Source organism: Hippocampus bargibanti, linkage group LG12, assembly GCF_051943395.1.
Source record: "Hippocampus bargibanti isolate YZ-2025 linkage group LG12, ASM5194339v1, whole genome shotgun sequence".
Classification (NCBI taxonomy): Eukaryota; Metazoa; Chordata; class Actinopteri; order Syngnathiformes; family Syngnathidae; genus Hippocampus; species Hippocampus bargibanti.
In genome coordinates this window covers 13,749,330-13,767,489 of record NC_142745.1, presented here as the reverse complement: position 1 = coordinate 13,767,489, position 18,160 = coordinate 13,749,330, and the positions used below count along the sequence as shown (strand labels likewise).

The 18,160-nt window shown below is 39.5% G+C and overlaps 1 protein-coding gene across 2 annotated transcripts in view; it reads right to left on the bottom strand.

The window, feature by feature from the left end:
• The window catches only part of LOC148890595 (plexin-A2-like), a 103,658-nt gene that overhangs the window by 36,527 nt on the left and 48,971 nt on the right, over nucleotides 1–18,160 (bottom strand). For both annotated transcript variants that reach the window (XM_089011059.1, XM_089011060.1), the window contains exons 9-16: nucleotides 15,551–15,665; nucleotides 12,575–12,775; nucleotides 11,150–11,246; nucleotides 8,620–8,819; nucleotides 5,375–5,526; nucleotides 3,103–3,220; nucleotides 1,532–1,668; nucleotides 692–859 (exon numbers count right to left, since the gene is read on the bottom strand). In XM_089011059.1, the coding sequence (XP_088867185.1) occupies nucleotides 692–859; nucleotides 1,532–1,668; nucleotides 3,103–3,220; nucleotides 5,375–5,526; nucleotides 8,620–8,819; nucleotides 11,150–11,246; nucleotides 12,575–12,775; nucleotides 15,551–15,665 (1,188 nt within the window). The remainder of the gene's footprint in view (nucleotides 1–691; nucleotides 860–1,531; nucleotides 1,669–3,102; nucleotides 3,221–5,374; nucleotides 5,527–8,619; nucleotides 8,820–11,149; nucleotides 11,247–12,574; nucleotides 12,776–15,550; nucleotides 15,666–18,160) is intronic.

Sequence of the window (18,160 nt, the reverse complement as noted above, 5' to 3'; positions counted from 1 at the left end):
TGGAGGTAAATGGCGCCCAATAATTCTACCTGAGTTAAAAAGATGTGCTAATTTAAGGACAGATTGGCTAATGAGATGAAATCAGAGCCAGGGATAGAACAATAGAAGTAATCAGATTGGTTTCAGGGAGTGCTCCACTGCTCCCCCAACCTTAGAGCAGGGACCTATCAGAGCAGAGGTCTGGCATGGCCACCTCTGTCTATTAGGGATAGACTGTAGGGCCAGAGTTACCAGCACAACTTTTGTTCGCTGACGAAACTCTTCAGATGAGGAGCAAAATGTCCGACACTTTCAAAGAAGTACAGATGACAGCTGAAGAAACCTTTTCCTTGAATATAGTCAGTGATTAAATAAGATTCAGTGGGTATCAATTGCTTAGATTTTCATTATTTGCAATTGGCCCTAGTCTCCATGCAAGGTCAATGCATTTATATTTTTATTGGTTTAAATTTCATATTGCAACATCACAAGCATATAATTGTGATAATTTAGGGCAGTATGACTGTGATATCAATTGATTTCACGTTGCTACATGACTATTTGTTCGTGTGTTCTGTCAAGAGCACGTTTGAAAACCACCATTGAAGACATCTGTATTTTAAACACGTATTGCCATTTACATTCAGAAGTGTCTTCCCCTTGTTTTGAATCGGACCGCAACCATATGTTCTGGCGTGGTTGTTCGTGTTACCTTGCAATGCTCCACAGGGGCTCAATGTGCTGCACCGTCGGATCTTGGATGTACTCAAAGGACAGACTACCTGGAACCTTTGCCCGGTCCACGCTCAAACCGACGGGCACCGGCCCTGCTCCGCTAATTGACGGGGCAGAAAAGCAAATCATCTCCGACGTGGTCCTCCTGTTGGTCGGGGTGGGACGAGCAAAAAGGAGGATTTATTTTTCTAGCCTACCTTTGATAGTGGCGAATCCTTGAGTTTACACAGATATGAGTCTGGTACTTGCGTGAGGATAGGATTCACAATAGCCTGTCCCATTGACTTCTTAGTACTGACACATTACGGATGGAACGATGCAATTAGATGGCGTTTTTAACTCATTTACTGCTAGACAATGTGCAAAGAAATGTGTCCACTCCAGTGCCAGGGTTTTTGTCATTGTCCCTCGAATTCCAGGACCCACACAATATTGAGTTTTCAGACTACATAAATATTCAATTCGGCATAAGAAACATTAGACTGTCTTCTTTCACAAGAAACATAGAGTTAATTCCCAAGTAATATGGGCCTGGAGTTATCTGACCTTGAAATGGGGCGTTTGTAAAAAACACAACACATACATATTGATTTATATAGCGCTTTAACAACAGCTGAAGCTGTAACAAAGTGCTAACGTAGGTAAAAGGCATATGCTGCCCCCTCATGGAAGGGGAAAACATTGCCAGAGGTCTGACCAGCGCTTCGACACCCAAAGAAAAAAAGAAAAAAAAAAACAAAACCCAAACAAATTCGGGACGAGATTTTGTTGTAATCATAATAGAAACAGAAAGAAGTATAGCATATATTTAGCGCACCTGTACAGCTCACATGTTTGGTTGCCAAAGTAAACCGTGACAGAGCTGCCAGCGCCCAAGTTTTCTCCAACAATCGTGACCTTGGTACCCCCAGATTCCGGCCCTCTACCCGGAGTAAGCGCCAGCAATGAAGGGGTCTGTTGAGGACCAAAAATCACAAGATGTCACTCAATTTATTCACACAAAAAATGACTCCCATTGAGTTATTGAAGTGCCATCAATGCGTTCCAGCCCTTCCCCAAAAATCCAATTTTCTTGTTTTTAAGTCAAGAAAAATAGTATTATATTGTATTTTAACAATAAAAGTGCTTATTTCCAATTAAACATGTTTTGATAAGCAGCCCGATACGTAGTTGTTACACAATTTGAGGCCAATATATTTTTAAAGTGGAGCAAATTGGTTTGCTTTGATGTGCTCATATTTCATTTTCCATGCTTTTCCAAGTAAAATCATTTTTCGTTACATAACAGCGCCCAAATTCAACCAAGTGACACCTCATAGGCTCCCAATGTCCTCAAATTTAGTTGTTGTGAAATCTTAGCATGTGAAATTAACTCATTCACTGCCAGACATGTGCAAAAACGTGTCCACTCCAGTGCCAGGGTTTTTGTCATATTCACTCGAATACCAGGACCCATAGAATATTGAGTTTTAGGACTACATAAACATTCAATGCAGCATGAGAAACCTGAGACACTCTTCTTTCATCAGAAAAAAAGTTAATTCCTAAATGATATGGGTCTGGAGTTATATGAGCTTGAAATGGGGGCGGCTGTACAAAATACAATACATAGATATTTATTTATATAATAATAATAATAATAATAATAATAATAACAATGATGATAATAATAATAATAATAAGAAGAAGAAGAAGAAGAAGAAATTTCATTTACAAGCGCCTTTCAAAATTCTCAAGGTCGCTATACAGTCACAGGATAAAATTTTCTGTGGGTGAGCAGCGGCAGCCACACGGGCCAGTGTTCACTCAACCCAGAAGTAAATCCAATAGATAGAAAGCTAGCTAATAGATAGCCAATAGCTAGCTAGCTAGTTAGCTAGATAAATAGCTATATATAGTGCTTTAAACAGCTGAAGCTGGAACAAAGCGCTAACATGAAAAAAAGAGAATTGCTGCCCCCTTGTCGTACATTAGTAGTATATTGCCAGAGGCCATGGCCAGCACTTTATCGGCACTCAAACAATAATAAAAATAAATCCGAACAAATTCGGGAATGGCACTCTACGTCTTATTTTCAATTTCTGAATAAATTCGTGAATGAGTTGAATAAATACATAAATAATGTGGAGACATTAAATGAAACGGATTACCACGGCGATATCAGACTATTCTGCTGTTAAATAGGCAGAGAGCAAAAACAATGAAGACTCCCCCCCCCCTCTCCGCCGCCCTCCAATGTCTTGAGAAAGCCATTAGATAATTATTATTAGCTGGCAGACTAATACATAAGATCTTTATGAACAAAAGCTCCTTAATCAAGTCTCCTATTGTCTCTTTCCCCATTTGATCATTTCCGATTGAATGGGTGAAATGGAACCATTGAATTACCACAAAAGTGTAGAGCTGCTGGGACTGTGCGCTTAGTTCCGGTCTGCATTCACCCACGCAAAGCTTGACAGGGCCCGGTGCGCTTCTTTTCGGCGCGGCGACCATCTCGCACACGATCCTGGCACATGAAAATTAAGTTAAAGGTATATACAAAATGGCAGGAAGAAAGCAACAAAATTCAATTCTAGTTAGTGATGTGTACATTTGGCGGAATGTACATTTAACAGGTTTGAGCCCTTAATCTACTTTCAACAAGCTAACGGTGGTTTCAAAATATTATCACACCATTGAAATCCCATTGCTTGAAATGCTAATTTGAAATATAAATTTGAAGCCCTCACTTCAAATGCTAATATAAAATCCTCTCACAATCCTAATCCCATCTGGAAAGCATCATTTGAAACAATAACCCACTCTTGAAATGCTAATTATGTCTTAAAAACTTGACTTTAAATTCCTAACCTTGACCTGAAGTAGCAATCCTTTTTTCAAAATGTATTGTGAAATGTAAAATTTGTTTTCAAACTAACATATTCTTGAAACGTCGTTTTAAACACCCAACCTTGAAAGCCTAATGCAAAACTTTAACTTTGTATCTTAACCCTTGTTTGGAACCCAACTTTAAAATCGTAGTTTGAAATACTGACCCAGGCTTGAAATCCTACTATTAACCCAAAGTAGGTTTGAAACCCTAACTTTCAAACTAGAGCCATGTCTTGAATCTTTAATTTGAGAACAATTCTGTCTTCAAACTTCACTTTGAAACCGTAACCCTGGCAAGAGAAAGTCATCCTTTTTCAAATTTGACTTTGAAATGGCAATTTTGTTTTGAAATAAATATGACATTTCTACACAGCTGTCATTGAATCCCTCCTGTGTTCTTCCATCACCGTTTGGTTCTGGGCCACCACAAAAATTGACAAAATCCGACTACAACGGACAGTCAGGACGGTGGAAAAAAAATCATTGGCACCGCACTACCCACTCTCGAGGACTTGCACACTGCAAGAATCCAAACAAGGGCGCAGAAAAACCTACTGGACCCTTCACACCCTGCCCACCACCTTTTCCAGCGACTCCCCTCAGGCAGGCGCTACTGATCAATGGGCACCAAATCTAGCAGACATTTAAACAGCTTTTTCCCCCAAGCCATTAACTCTCTAAGCAGTAACCCAAATAGAACTTTAGTGCCTCCATTTTCTCTATTTTTTTGATGATACTAGTTCAGCGTGTTCTATCGGAGACAAATTCCTTGTGTGTTTTACATACTTGGCAATAAAGATGATTCTGATTCTGATGTATTACATAAACATTCAATCCAGCGTAAAAAAAACTTAGACTTTATTTTTTCATCAGGAAAAAAAAGTTAAGTCATAAGTTATATGGGTCTGGAGTTATATGAGCTTGAAATGAGGGCGACTGTCCAAAATACAATGCAATACATGAATATTGGTTAATATAGCGCTTTAAACAACAGCTGAAACTGGAACAAAGCGCTAACATGGAAAAAAGGGAAATGCTGATACCTTTGTGAAAGGAAAAAAAAAAACATTGCCAGAGGTCTGGCCAGCGCTTTACCGGCAACCAAGTATGAAAACAAAAACCTAACAAATTTGGGAATGATGCTCGATGTCATATTTTCAATTCCCGAATAAATTCAGGCAATGGCAATGAATGAGTTAAAATACTACTACTACTACTACTACTACTACTACTACTACTTATAATACTACTACTATTACTACTACTACTACTAATAATAATAATAATAATAATAATAATAATAATTTTCATTTATAAGCGCCTTTCAAAACTCAAGGTCACTTTACAGTCACAGGATGTTTTTTTCTGTGGGTGAGCAGCCACACACGCCAGCGTTCACTCAACCTAGAGGTAACTCAAATAGATAGCAAGCTAGCTAGCTAACAAATAGATAGCTAATTGCTAGGGAATAGATAGCTAATAGCTTGTGAATAGATATCTAATAGCTAATAGCTAGCGAATAGATAGCCAATAGCTATCTATCTATATAGCTAATAGATACAGTAGCTAGCTAAATAGCTAGATAGCCAGCTAGATAACAAGATAACCAGCTAATAGATTTTCAAGATGCCTTGAATGAAAATAAGGGCGTCCAAATTACTAACCTGGACCACTTGCAGAGAACCGCAAAATGAAGGCAATTCAGTTTTACAAGCAAAAATCTGTTCCTCCGCCTGATTCTATTCAAGGGCCGATTTGTGGACAGATAAAAAAGAATCAGTTCTCTTACTGTTCGGCAGTGATGTAGCCTTCCTCCTGTGGGATGCACTGCACTCCTGCCACCTGGACATTTCCCTCCAGCTCAGAGAAGGACAGCCCAAGATTCAGGCCCTGGATGGTCACTAACGTGCCCCCCTCCAGAGGTCCAGAAACTGGGCTCACCTATGGAAGGAGAACAGAGACAATGTTCATGGAATTGAAAACATTTACTGGCTGCCAGGACACTAAAAAAAGTTTGAAATTCGTAATGTTCCTAAACGATAATCCTATCATAAAATATGATCTCTAAACACTTTCAATCATTTCAAAGTAGGCATCGATGTCAGCATTGCATCTCAACAACATAACAATTGCAATTTATTGACGGGACCTCCATCACTTGTTATTGGGTTTTATTTTTTCTTGTGTGTGTGTGTGTGTGGGCGGGGGGTGATAAAGCGCTGGTCAGACCTCTGGCAATGTTTTTCCATGAGGGGGCAGCATTTTCCTTTTGTCCATGTTAGCGCTTTCTTTTGCTTCAGCTGTTGTTAAAGCGCTATATAAAGCAATATGGATGGATTGTGTTGCATTTTGTACAGCCGCCCCCATTTCAATCTCAGATAACTCCAGACCCATATAACTTAGGAATTAACTATTTTTTTTTCCAGATGAAAGAAGCGAGTCTAAAGTTTCTTACGCTGAATTGAAAGTGCTGGCCAGACCTCTGGCAATGTTTTTCCCTTCCACAAGGGGGCAGCATTTCCCTTTTTTCCATGTTAGCGCTTTGTTCCAGCTTCAGCTGTGGTTAAAACGCTATATTATAATAATAATAATAATAATAATAATAACACATTTAATTTCTAAGCGCCACTCTCGCAGCGCCATCTTGAAGTAAAAAAACAAACTAACTAAAAAACTAAATAACAAATAATATGACAACACAAAGACAGTCATTATTTCTTCAGCACTTGCTGTAACCTCTTTGTGACATGAAGCAGTTCTAGATGAAAGAAGATTAAAGCATCCTTTTCAGCAGTGGATCAAACCAATATGTATGTATCGCATTGTATTTTGGACAGCCGCCCTCATTTCAAGCTCATATAACTCCAGACCCATATAACTTAGGAATTAATTCTTTTTTTCTGATTAAAGAAGGGAGTCTATGGTTTCTTACAGTGCATTGAATGTTTATGTAGTCCTAAAACTCAATATTTTGTGGGTCCTGGAATTTGAATGACAATGACAACCCTGGCACTGGAGTGGACACATTTTGCATATGTCTGGTAGTGAATTAGTTAAATAGTACTATTTTATGGAACAAAGAGTTTTTGTAAAATGTATCCAAATAGCAGCGTCCCTAGAACCTCCCAACACATCATCGGAATTATTTCCGTGCCGAGTCATTGGTAGTCATTGCCAGAGGCCCTGGCCAGTGCTTTATTGGCACCCAAGCATGAACCAAAAAAAAAACAAAACCCGAATACACTCGAGAATGGCACTCTATGTCATATTTTCAATTCCCGAATAAATTCCTGAACAGCAGCGAATGAGTTAATAGAATTCGTCTGTAGTCCTTTCCAAAGTTGACATGAACGCTTTCAGCTGCAACCTTTTTGGGAAGTCTCCACGGCCGATTTGTAGCAACGTCACAGTGGTGCTTTCCAGTGAAGCAATTGTACTTGCTTCATTTTTTTCCAATCCATCCGTAGCAAATGCTATTAATACCAGCGGCACATCAAAGACCCACAGCTGTTTGAAGTGGCAGCTCCGCAACATCTTCGGCACATGACCGGCTTGCCACCTTCGTGTGAAAAAGAACTGCGGTTTGTGCCACAAGATCTGTCAAGTTGTTTCGTCAATAACCTGAGTTCAACAAAGTGTCAAATAAGTGAATTCACAGACTGCTTGATCGGGTTGACAAACATTTCTACCCGGGTGGTAATGTCCAGTACATTTTGGCACATAAACAGGACAGCTGCAAATATTACACTGGCATTTTTTTCCATTAATGTGCAGTCTTGCACTAAATACAGACGCTCCCCTATTTACGAACATTCAAGTACGACTAACGGTACATATGAATATTTTTGTGGGTACAGTATGTCAAAATGTTTTGGACAGAGATGCTGTAAGTTATATTTTGTATTAATAATAATCCATTTAATTTATAAGCACCTTTCAAAACTCTCAAGGTCTCTATCTGTCTATCTATCTAGCTACTGAGCTATCTATTTGCAATCTATTTGCTATCCATTTGCTACCTATTAGCCATCTATCTGGCTGGTTGGCTACCTATTAGCTAACTAGCTGGGTGAACAGCTCTCTATTTGGCTAGCTACCTAGGTAGCTAGCTATTTGCTATCTATTTGCTATATATTAGCGATCTTGCTGGCTGGCTAGCGATCTAGCTGGTAATGAATGAGCTATCAAGCTGGCTATCTATTAGCTTAATGGCTGAATAGCTATATATCTAGCTAGCCATCTATTAGCTCTCTATTAGCGAGCTAGCGCACTCTCTATCTATTTGAGTTACTTCCGGGTTGAGTGAACGCTGGCGCGTGTGGCTGCCACTGCTCACCCAAAGAAAAACTTATCCTGACCTTTTTCCGACTGAGCTCGCTTGCGATTGGCTGCGTAGAATATGTGGGTGGGGAGGAAATCCCTATGCCCAGTTGACGCTCCAGGAGGACGCGATGCATAACATAAAGCTGCTAGCACATCACTCAGTAATGACGTGCCAGCAGCTTCAGTAATGGCTTACTGAAGACCCCAAGGATATATGTCGTCGTAACACGGTAGGTGTGAATTTAGTTTACGACTGTTAGATCGTCTGTTTTATACTTCCCCGTTCAGTGTTTGACATACATTCCATACAAAATATAGCACTGAAGCAACTTACGACCAAATTCATCTGACGAACGACCGCTCAGAACATATCTCGTTCGTAAGGTGAGAAGCGTCTGTATAAACCAATATGTATGTATTGCATTGTATTTTGGACAGCCGCCCTCATTTCAAGCTTATACAACTCCCGACCCATATAATTTCGGAAGTAACACTTTCTTCACTGATGAAAGAAGAGAGTCTAAGGTTTCTAACACTGCATTGAATGTTTATGTCGTCCTAAAACTCCGTATTCTGTGGGTCCTGAAATTCGAGTGACAATGACAAAAACCCTGGCACAGGAGTGGACACATTTTTGCACATCGTCTGGCAGTGAATGAGTTAAATGACTCCACAGACATCCCAGTCTGACAAAAGTTCAAAGAGACACACCTCGGTAATGCGTGGGTTGGTGCACTTCACATTAGCGGCGGAGAGGTCGAGCCAGCGGCTGGCGTAGGGCGAAATGGGTGGACAGTGTCGCTTCATGGTGCACCTGCCCTCGTTGCTGCACCAGCCGCATTGGAACTTCTTATCCGCCCGCAGGCACATGCCGCAGCTGTCTCGCTGGGCGCTGCACTTGTACAGGTGCACTGAGGGAGGACACACATCCACACATGTTGACTGATTGCGGAGTGATTGGGCAAAATGGCGGATTCAAAATGGTGGCAAGATGAATTGGAAAGCACGAAAAATTGACTGACCACTGATGACATTAATTGTTTGTAGTGCGGTGGCTTTTCAAACTGAAATGTTGAAATCTAATCAGTGGATCAAGTGTGACTTGTCTCATTTGTCCTAGAAAATGTCTTTGATTTTAAAATCCAAATCGCCTCGAAAGAAATCAGATAAAATTGAGGTGATGACATTGATGGACATGCTTCCTTAATTAAAAGAGGTTTGGTGGTTGGTTGATTTGCGAGGTTGTTTGGTTATTTACGTATTCAAGTTTATTTACTGATACAATGGTTGATTTAGTTGATTGCTTGATACATCTGTCTCGTCTCTCAGTCGTACAGGAGTGGTCCATTGTGGAAAAGGCTTCTTCAGCCGGCAGCTGTACTTTTTTGAAAGTGTCGGACGCTTCGCTACTCATTCGAAGAGCTTTGTCAATGAACTAAAGTTGTGCTGGTAACTCTGGCCTTTTATATATATATATATATATATATATATATATATATATATATATATATATATATATATATATATATATATATATATATATATATATATATATATACACACACACACACTGGGGCCTTGGTTGACGAATGCCTTACCTTACGAACTTTTCGGTTTACGAACGTTAAATTTATGAAAATTAAACCTTGGATTACGCACTATTTTTCGCGATACACACCCCCCACCACGGCTGGCAGAGTAATCTTCCACGGAAGAACACCAAAGCACATGACTGAACAGCGCCCCAGCCGGCCTGCCTTCCCACACCCCCTTTCTCTGAATGCACATGTCAATCCAGAGCGAGAGAGAGAGAGAGAGAGAGAGAGAGAGAGAGAGAGAGAGAGAGAGAGAGAGAGAGAGAGAGAGAGAGAGAGAGAGAGAGAGAGAGAGAGAGAGAGACACGACGATCGCCTCCAAGGGTTTTTTTACATATACATATACTTTTGCTTTTTTGGGACCGAAAAAGACACCACGGGCTCGTGTTCAGCCGAAGAAGGAGATCATTGAGAAACACGAACGAGGTGTGCGTTTGTCTGATTCAGCCGCTTAGCGGATATGCTAAGTCCATTTCAATGTGTATCATTGTGTTCAGCTGATAGAAAAGGATTGGCATGATGTTACCCTTCGATCATTGAAAGCAACATGGAAGAATTTGTGGCCCGCATGCATCCTTGAGAGGGACTTTGAAGGATTTGATCCTCATGACTCTGTTGTTTTGGACATTGTTTCCATTGGACAGAACATGGGACGCGAAGTGGATGCAGATGACATCGAGGAGCTTGTTGCTGACCATACTGAGGTCCTCAACACACAGAATTTGATTTGCTAAGTGGAATGATGTGCAGACCTTTATTGAACAGTTCCATCCAGAAAACACTGTGGCTACGAGAATCATCAACATGATGAATGATAATGTGATGCCTCAGTTTCGTAAGACCTTACAAGTCAGAAAGCAACAGGTGTCAATTAAGAGCCATAAACGACCATCACATATGTAAATAAAGTGACTATTATACAGTACAGTGTATTTCTTCCATTACAATACAATAGCACATTTATTATACATGGAATAATGTATGTTGTGTGTAGTTTTAAGGCTTATTTAGTTGAAAATTATATTTTATGGAGACCTGGGAACGGATTATTCTCATTTTAATGGTTTCCTATGGGAAAAAAAAATTGGGATACACACTTTTCGCTTTACAGATAGATAGATAGATAGATTAATGGATAGATAGATAGATAGATAGATAGATAGATAGATAGATAGATAGATAGATAGATAGATAGATAGATAGATAGATAGATAGATAGATAGATAGATATCAGACAGACAGCTATTTGATAGCAAATATCTAGCCAGCCAGATAGCCAGCTAGATAAAAAGAAAGCTGGATCGCTAGATAAATAAAAAGAAGTGAAGAGAGGAGACTTTTCTGCCAGGCTTTTGTCAGCCTTAATGCCCGCTAAGCTAAGAGCCGAAAACCATGACTATTTCCGTCTTTGATTGCGAAAATGGCGAGGCAGCCCAGGCAAACAAATTTGCCGCTCCATCTTTCACCCCTTGTGACACACTAATGACTGCCTACGACGCGAGAAGCGCTTATTGGAATTGGTGAACTTTCCCATCGAGCACTTTTGGGCGGGCCTCCAGATGCCCTTGGTGACCCATCCATTCCCCGGCGCTGTGGAACGACTGTCACACTGCGTGCGATTGGCATAGACGGATTGAGAAAAACACCTTTAATCTTCTCGGGATTGTCGATGATGAAATTGCCGTTCCACACAATGGCCAGCTCCACCGCCAGGTCGCTGATCTTCACGCCCTCGTACATGTACTGGAAAACAGTAAACAGTCATGAAGTGGGAGAAAAGGCGGAAGAGAGATGAAAGGGCAGCGGTGAGACAAGGAGCTTTTTAACCATACGTCATCAGCAATGCCCTTTTCATGGATTGTCGCTGATGATACGCCTTGCGTTGTAATCGAGCCACAAAGAGAAAACCTCATCTCCCGTATTTGTCTGTATCTAATTATTCATTGAAAACATGAGGTCACAGCAATTTCTTTGAAAATGGAGAAAACAATAGGAAGCTTAAATTAAAAAGAGATATGGCGTGGCAAACCATGTGTCAAAAGCAGTGGCAGGGCTGTGCTTGTCACTCCCAAGCCTTCAGTAATGCTACCTGAATCAATCTGCTGCTAGTGTGGTGTGATATTACTACACGTCCACTAGGGGTGCCGATAGCAAGGAAATAACATGACTTGAAGAAACTTCAGAAAAACTCTTTGCAATTTTACTATGAATGCGTGAATTCATGATAACCTCAAAAAAGGTATTTGCTAATTTTGCTAGCTTCAGAGCTGTCAAACCTTTCCTGATGATGTCTATCTATGCTTGAAAAGTTCATCTTGAAAATGCCTTTAGCAGTATAGCTGCAACCAAATCCTTTCTTCTCCTCCTTTTGCCATTGTGGGTTGACAAAACTGATAATAAATTGAGTGAACCCTGGAGCCTGTGGCTGACACTGCTCATCCACAATGAGAACATATCCTGTGAATGTAAAGTGACATTGATAGTTTTGAAATATGCTTATACATTAAATGTATTATTATTATTTTATTATATTTGCTTATGTATCTTGCTACAGATACAGGGTGCTAGCTCTGGCCATTATGCGCTTATCACTAGCAGCAACTATGATTGCTTACTGACTAGCTAATCATGTGACTTCGAGCAGGCTTTGGGTTGCCATCTCAAACTCCGATTGGTAAAGCAACAGTTTCATCGACATTGATTTTTATGCTCCAGAGCCTACACAAATGATTGTGTACAGGTAGATTTCTGACCCTGGTAACAAATGATGGCTGAAATATGATTGGTTAAATGCTTAAATACAAAAACACACATCTGGAAGCAGCACAACAAGAGGAAAAGCAATGAAAGGAAGCTGAAAGACAATTTTGAATTTTTTAATAAGAATTCATGGACAAAATATAATTGACATTAGTCTGTGATTCAGATATTTTTAGGCCAGCAGAGAAGGCCTTGCAAGCCCTGACCGCCCACCACTGGTGATTCGAAAAAAAAAATGTCAAAAAATGACTGAACTCAAGTGAATAGTAAAATGTCACCTACAATAAAAAAATAAAAAATAAAATCCATACCGAGCTGTTCTGGCACTGTACGCTGGTGCTGTTGAAACGTAGCGCCGTGACTCGATGGCCGACACCCTGCACATTGACCACACACTCATAGCCGCGTTGACCTGACTGCGGCTGCGGGAGATTGCGTGCCCTCAGGGTGATTGGTCGCACCTCGCCAGCCGGGATGAGGATTTGCCCAGAGTGGACAAGCTGCGGGCAATCCTGAATAATAAAGACAAAAAAAAAAATCTGACATGCACGAATAGAATTCAGAGAAATATATAATCAACCTAATTTAGAAGGAAAAGCCAATATTGATCCCTCCAAACATTACCCTGATCAAAATTCCTGCGATATTACATCTTTTTTGATTTATTATTGAAACAGATTGTCATAAATACAGATAACATCCAAGTTACGAGCACCGCGATTTACGACCACCCGTACTTATGACCACCACTATATAAAGTATAAATCGATAATATGAAATCTAAAATGATAAAAATGACACTTAAAGGACAACCGACGTCACTTTTTTGTTTTTTAACTGACACCAGAAAAACGTTTTATAGCATCTAAAATACCCAAATGTATATTTTTAGTCAAATGCAAAACACCAATAAAAATGACTTAAAGTGTCCAAAATCTGCAAAAAAATTGAGCTGCGAATTTTCAGAAAGTCCCGCCCCCAGTTCGTGACGTCACGCCAAGACGTCTTGCATTGCTAGTGAATCAAAACAATGGCTTCAGATTCGGAGAATATGCGTTCTTGTTACACATCCAGTTACGAATATGATTCAAGTAGTTCTGAAGAGGAAAGGATACGTTTGCAATCGATTAAATAATTTATTTTTGCCATTTTGAGGCAACATTGGGGGAAAATCTCTCACCCAAAAAAAGAGGCACAAAATGGCGACCTCCTGTGGCCATCTCCGTTTCCACAGGCTGATAAATTTCTTTTATGAAGCTTGGACGCCCTCTTCTGGCCTCCCCAGACCAAACAGGTACAGCAAAATACATTGACGTGATGGAAGGACCGCTACAATGCGTCTTTTTTACGCTCAAGGGCAGTCCTTTAGTGACGTCACGTACGGATTCGTCACCAATTCAAAAACAAGACTTCCTGAATATTCAGTGCAAGTCTTAAAACGTAAAATATAGCTATATGCGGTGGAATCTTATTAAAATAAGCTCAGTAGAAGTCATTGGAAGCCATTTTACAAATTATGGACACAACTTGTCCGGAGAAGTCGGTTGTCCTTCAAGTATGAAATTTATTAATGAACTGTACAGTAAACAGTTTTGTATACATTACAGGTACAGTTATACAGTAATAAAAATCGATAATATGAAATATAAAATGATAAAAACGATACTAAAAGCTAAGTACATATAACCTTTATAAATGAACTGTCCAGTAAACAGTTTTGTATACATTACAGGTACAGTTATACAGTAATAAAAATTGATAATATGAAATATAAAAACAATATTAAAAGCTAAGTATAACATTCATAAATGAACTGTACAGTAAATAATTTTGTATACATTACAGATACAGTTTTTCAGTAATAAAAATCGATAATGTTAACAATGTTAAAAATGACAGGTTATCATTTTTTATTTATAAAATTTATCAATGAACTGTAAACAGTTTGGTATATACAGTAAAAGTATTCAATAGAAACCGTTGCTTAAAAACAACAGATCGACATCGTGTACTATCCTGTCGTGTAAATGTCACGTTGGCCATTTTGAATGGATTTTGATTTACGACCATTTGATTTACGACCTTTTTGTCGGAACGGAACCCGGTCGTAACTCAAATGTTACCTGTAGTTTGACTTCATGGTGCATTTCCATAAATTGCTAGTCTGCCTTTATCCTTTCCGGGGTGTTTACATAACTGTTTCTCCACAGGATATTAAAAATCTGTCACTGTCATCTATCTGCATGTCTGCCCATCATCATCTGTAACACTACTAATGCACACTTCAGTATGTCCCTTGGGGATTACATAAAAAAAGACATCTCTAATCCCAATAATACGCGTCCTGCTTGCAAATTTTTGACTGCATATTCAAGCCATGCTTAGTTGTGTTAGTGAAATGTATGTGCTGTGATATCAGTTTAAAGGGTTATATTTGGAGAACTAATGTGGAATCATAAAATCTGTATTCTGTAATCAGTGGAATCATAAAATCAGTGGAATCATAAAATCTGTATTCCCTAAAATTATGATTTATAATAATGGAACAAAATTGCCCATTTGGTTGCATTTAAAAAGGTTTTGCAAGCACATGTGTAGCTTGAATGACTGTCTGTGTCTTTTGTGTTGTGTCACATTATTTATTTACTTTTTTTGTTGTTATTTTGACTTCAAGATGGCGCCTCGAGATTGCCTGACTTTACAGCAGCTCTTGTATATTGTTTTTCTACTTCCTTTCCTTACTTTAATAGAAAACGTTCATAGATATCTCCATTATCTCATTCTCGGCCATTCACAAATGTATTCAGGAATTGAAAAATATATCCCGAATTTGTTCAGATTTATGTTTGTCTTTTCTTTGGCTGCCGTTAAAGCGCTGGCCATGGCCTCTGGCTATGTTTTTCTCTTCCACAAGGGGGCAGCATTTCCCTTTTTTTCCATGTTAATGCTTTGTTCCAGCTTGAGATGTTGTTAAAGTGCTATATAAACCATTGTGTTGTATTGAATTTTGGACAACCACCCTCATTTTAAACTCATATAACTCCAGACCCATATCATTTAGGAATTAACTTTTTTCTGATGAAAGAACAGAATCGAAGGTTTCTTATGCTGCATTGAATGTTTATGTAGTCCTAAAACTCAATATTCTGTGGGTCCTGGAATTTGAGTGACAATGACAAAAACCCTGGCACTGCATTGACTAGTGAATATACAGTATGCATAGTTTCTTTGACTACATTCACCTTATTACTGCATTTGAATGGGCCGCAAGCAAGTTTGTGTTGTACCTCTGAGGCGTTGACTCTGCCCTCCTGGAAAGAACAGCTGTTTGGGTCGTGAGTGCACATGTTCCGGTATTTGCACCAGTGGCACCGAAATGTGCTGTTTACACAGGACAGACACCTGCAGAACCAGAGTAGACTCATTAGTGCGTGCTGTGCAAATGACAGAATAAATACAGAAAATCCTTGTGATACAAGAGAGCAATACAAATTTCAGTCAGAGCTAACGGGGATGGATGGATGGATGGATGGATGGATGGATGGATGGATGGATGGATGGATGGATGGATGGATGGATGGACAGATGGATGGACAGAAGGATGGACGGATGGGTTTTTAGATAATAGAAAGACAGACAGACGATGGTGATACGCAGCTGTTGGGGGAATGGATTGAGGACAAAAAAGGGCTATTCTCTTCCTGCCAAGACAACAACAGGCTTGGCTGTGCTATAACTGAGCTTTTTTTTTGCTTACATTTGTCTGATGAAATTTTATTCGCTATTGTGCTTGCAGGGGGGTTGCAATGTTTTTTCTGAAGCAAACTAAAAAAGTAATCGGATAGAATGTGCTATGCAATGTGAAAAGCCCGCAAGGGGAAGACAACTCTGTTGGACAGCAAATCAAATCAGCATTTTTTTTGTCTCTTTATTTTTAATATAAAATGTTGTCAGAGATATTCGGTCAGACACTGTGAACAAAGGCTCGAACACAGGAAAATTGTATTTTACTGACAGCAGGGGACGCAGCCATTCATGACTGGCGCCCAACGTCTGCAGCCCTTTGCCAAGCTATTTACTGAGTGTATATGCACATTTAAGTGATACATTTGTAAAACATAGTTTTCTTGATTTGAATACCAGGCCCCTGGACGTCTCAAGCACCAACGCCCATAAAACAACAGAACATAGACATTTTAATGAGTGACCATTTCATGAACCTATAGATTTGTAACCTGGCTAATGACCTCTACCTGTGAAGGAGTTTACCAAGTCCTAAATTACGTCCAAGGCCAAATCTCCTACATGACGATGACAGTTTAACAGGCTGTGTGTGTGTTCACCTCAGATTGACCCCAGATTTTCTGTGCTTCCATTGTGGGCCTTGTAAGCATGAACATTTTGAATATCTTTTTTCTCTATTCTCTATCAGAAGTTGATAGACTGTTTGTTGCACAGTAGCAACTATACTAGAGTAACAAAAAGTGTGAAATATTTGGACTGCGAGAACAAGAGCATTAAGCCCACAATGCAATTTTCATAAATAAAACCAAAATGGATATAAAAAAATCGCAATAATTAGAGCTGTAATATACAATTTTTTTGTATTAAGAATTTCTTGTACAGAACAAGGAAGAAGGGTATTAAGACAGGAAGTGTTACAGACTCATACTCTAACAAGAAAACAAACACAGAACAGCTCAGCCTCTGGTGAGTGGATGTCACGGCTAGCGATATGCTTTAGGCATAACGTCAAACTAGTTAAGTCATTTGACACGGCATCGCGCAAACATTTTGCTGAAAAAAAAGACTTGACTACAAAGGCAAGTTCTCGTGACATTTAAAAAGACTCTCCCGGGAAATAACAAATGTCATTGGTCTTTTTGTAGTACGGCATAATAAAAACTATTCAAGGTGTCACTCTGGAGCTTGATTTGTTCTTCCAAAAGGAAAACAAACTATTGATTTTTCTCTTCCAAAGAAAGAAATATTTAATGTGTAGCATTTGGTATTTATTTGTATTTTATAGTATATATTATTTCGCTGAGGCTCTGGTAAGCTATCTTTAGGCTAATGCTAACATGGGTCATAATTTGCCCCTTAACTCATTCACTGCCAGCCATGTGCAAAAATATGTCCACGCTAGTACCGAACAGTAAATTATTTAATCATTATTGAAACTAAATAAAGTTGAGTTCCATGTTGTCTATTCACATCACTCTTTAAACAATGGACATTTTAACACAAACAGCAACCAATGACCTGACAATGTAACAACACTTACTGACATATATTCTTTATCCTCTGCAAAAAAAAGTAATATTACTGAGTCACCCTTCTTTTTTTGTTTCCTTTCCTTCCAGTGGGAAGAAAGACAAGTTGATTATGTTTTGAGGTACTGAGCAAATTTAACTCAAGCCGTCACTGTATCCGCTCTTGGGATTTCAACCAGCAGCCTAGCGCACACAATTTACTGTTCGGTAAGTCACGATGAGCCACATGTTCATCATGTGATCATTCGCTGCTACACAATAATGTGATTCCTGGAGGTTGCATTTGATTGATGAAAGAGTTTGTGGTGAAATAACCCCGCGGTGGCAGAGAGCGCGCCGCCGATGCGAAAGGGGTTCTTTGACGGTGACATAAATACGCGAGTATACCCAATTAAGTCATTACGGAGAGCGGCGGGAATCTCACCATACATACACGGCCCTTCATTAGCGTGGCGGTGACCCCCTTGCTAACTCCCCGTGATGAATAATTCACGTGATATGCTACTCCTGACCTGCCGCATCACATCATTAATAATCCCCATGCTGCAGTGCTCGGGCACTTGCAGCCTATTAATACTTCACCTCCACATACAAAAATAAAATAAAATAAAAAAAATCTGACAG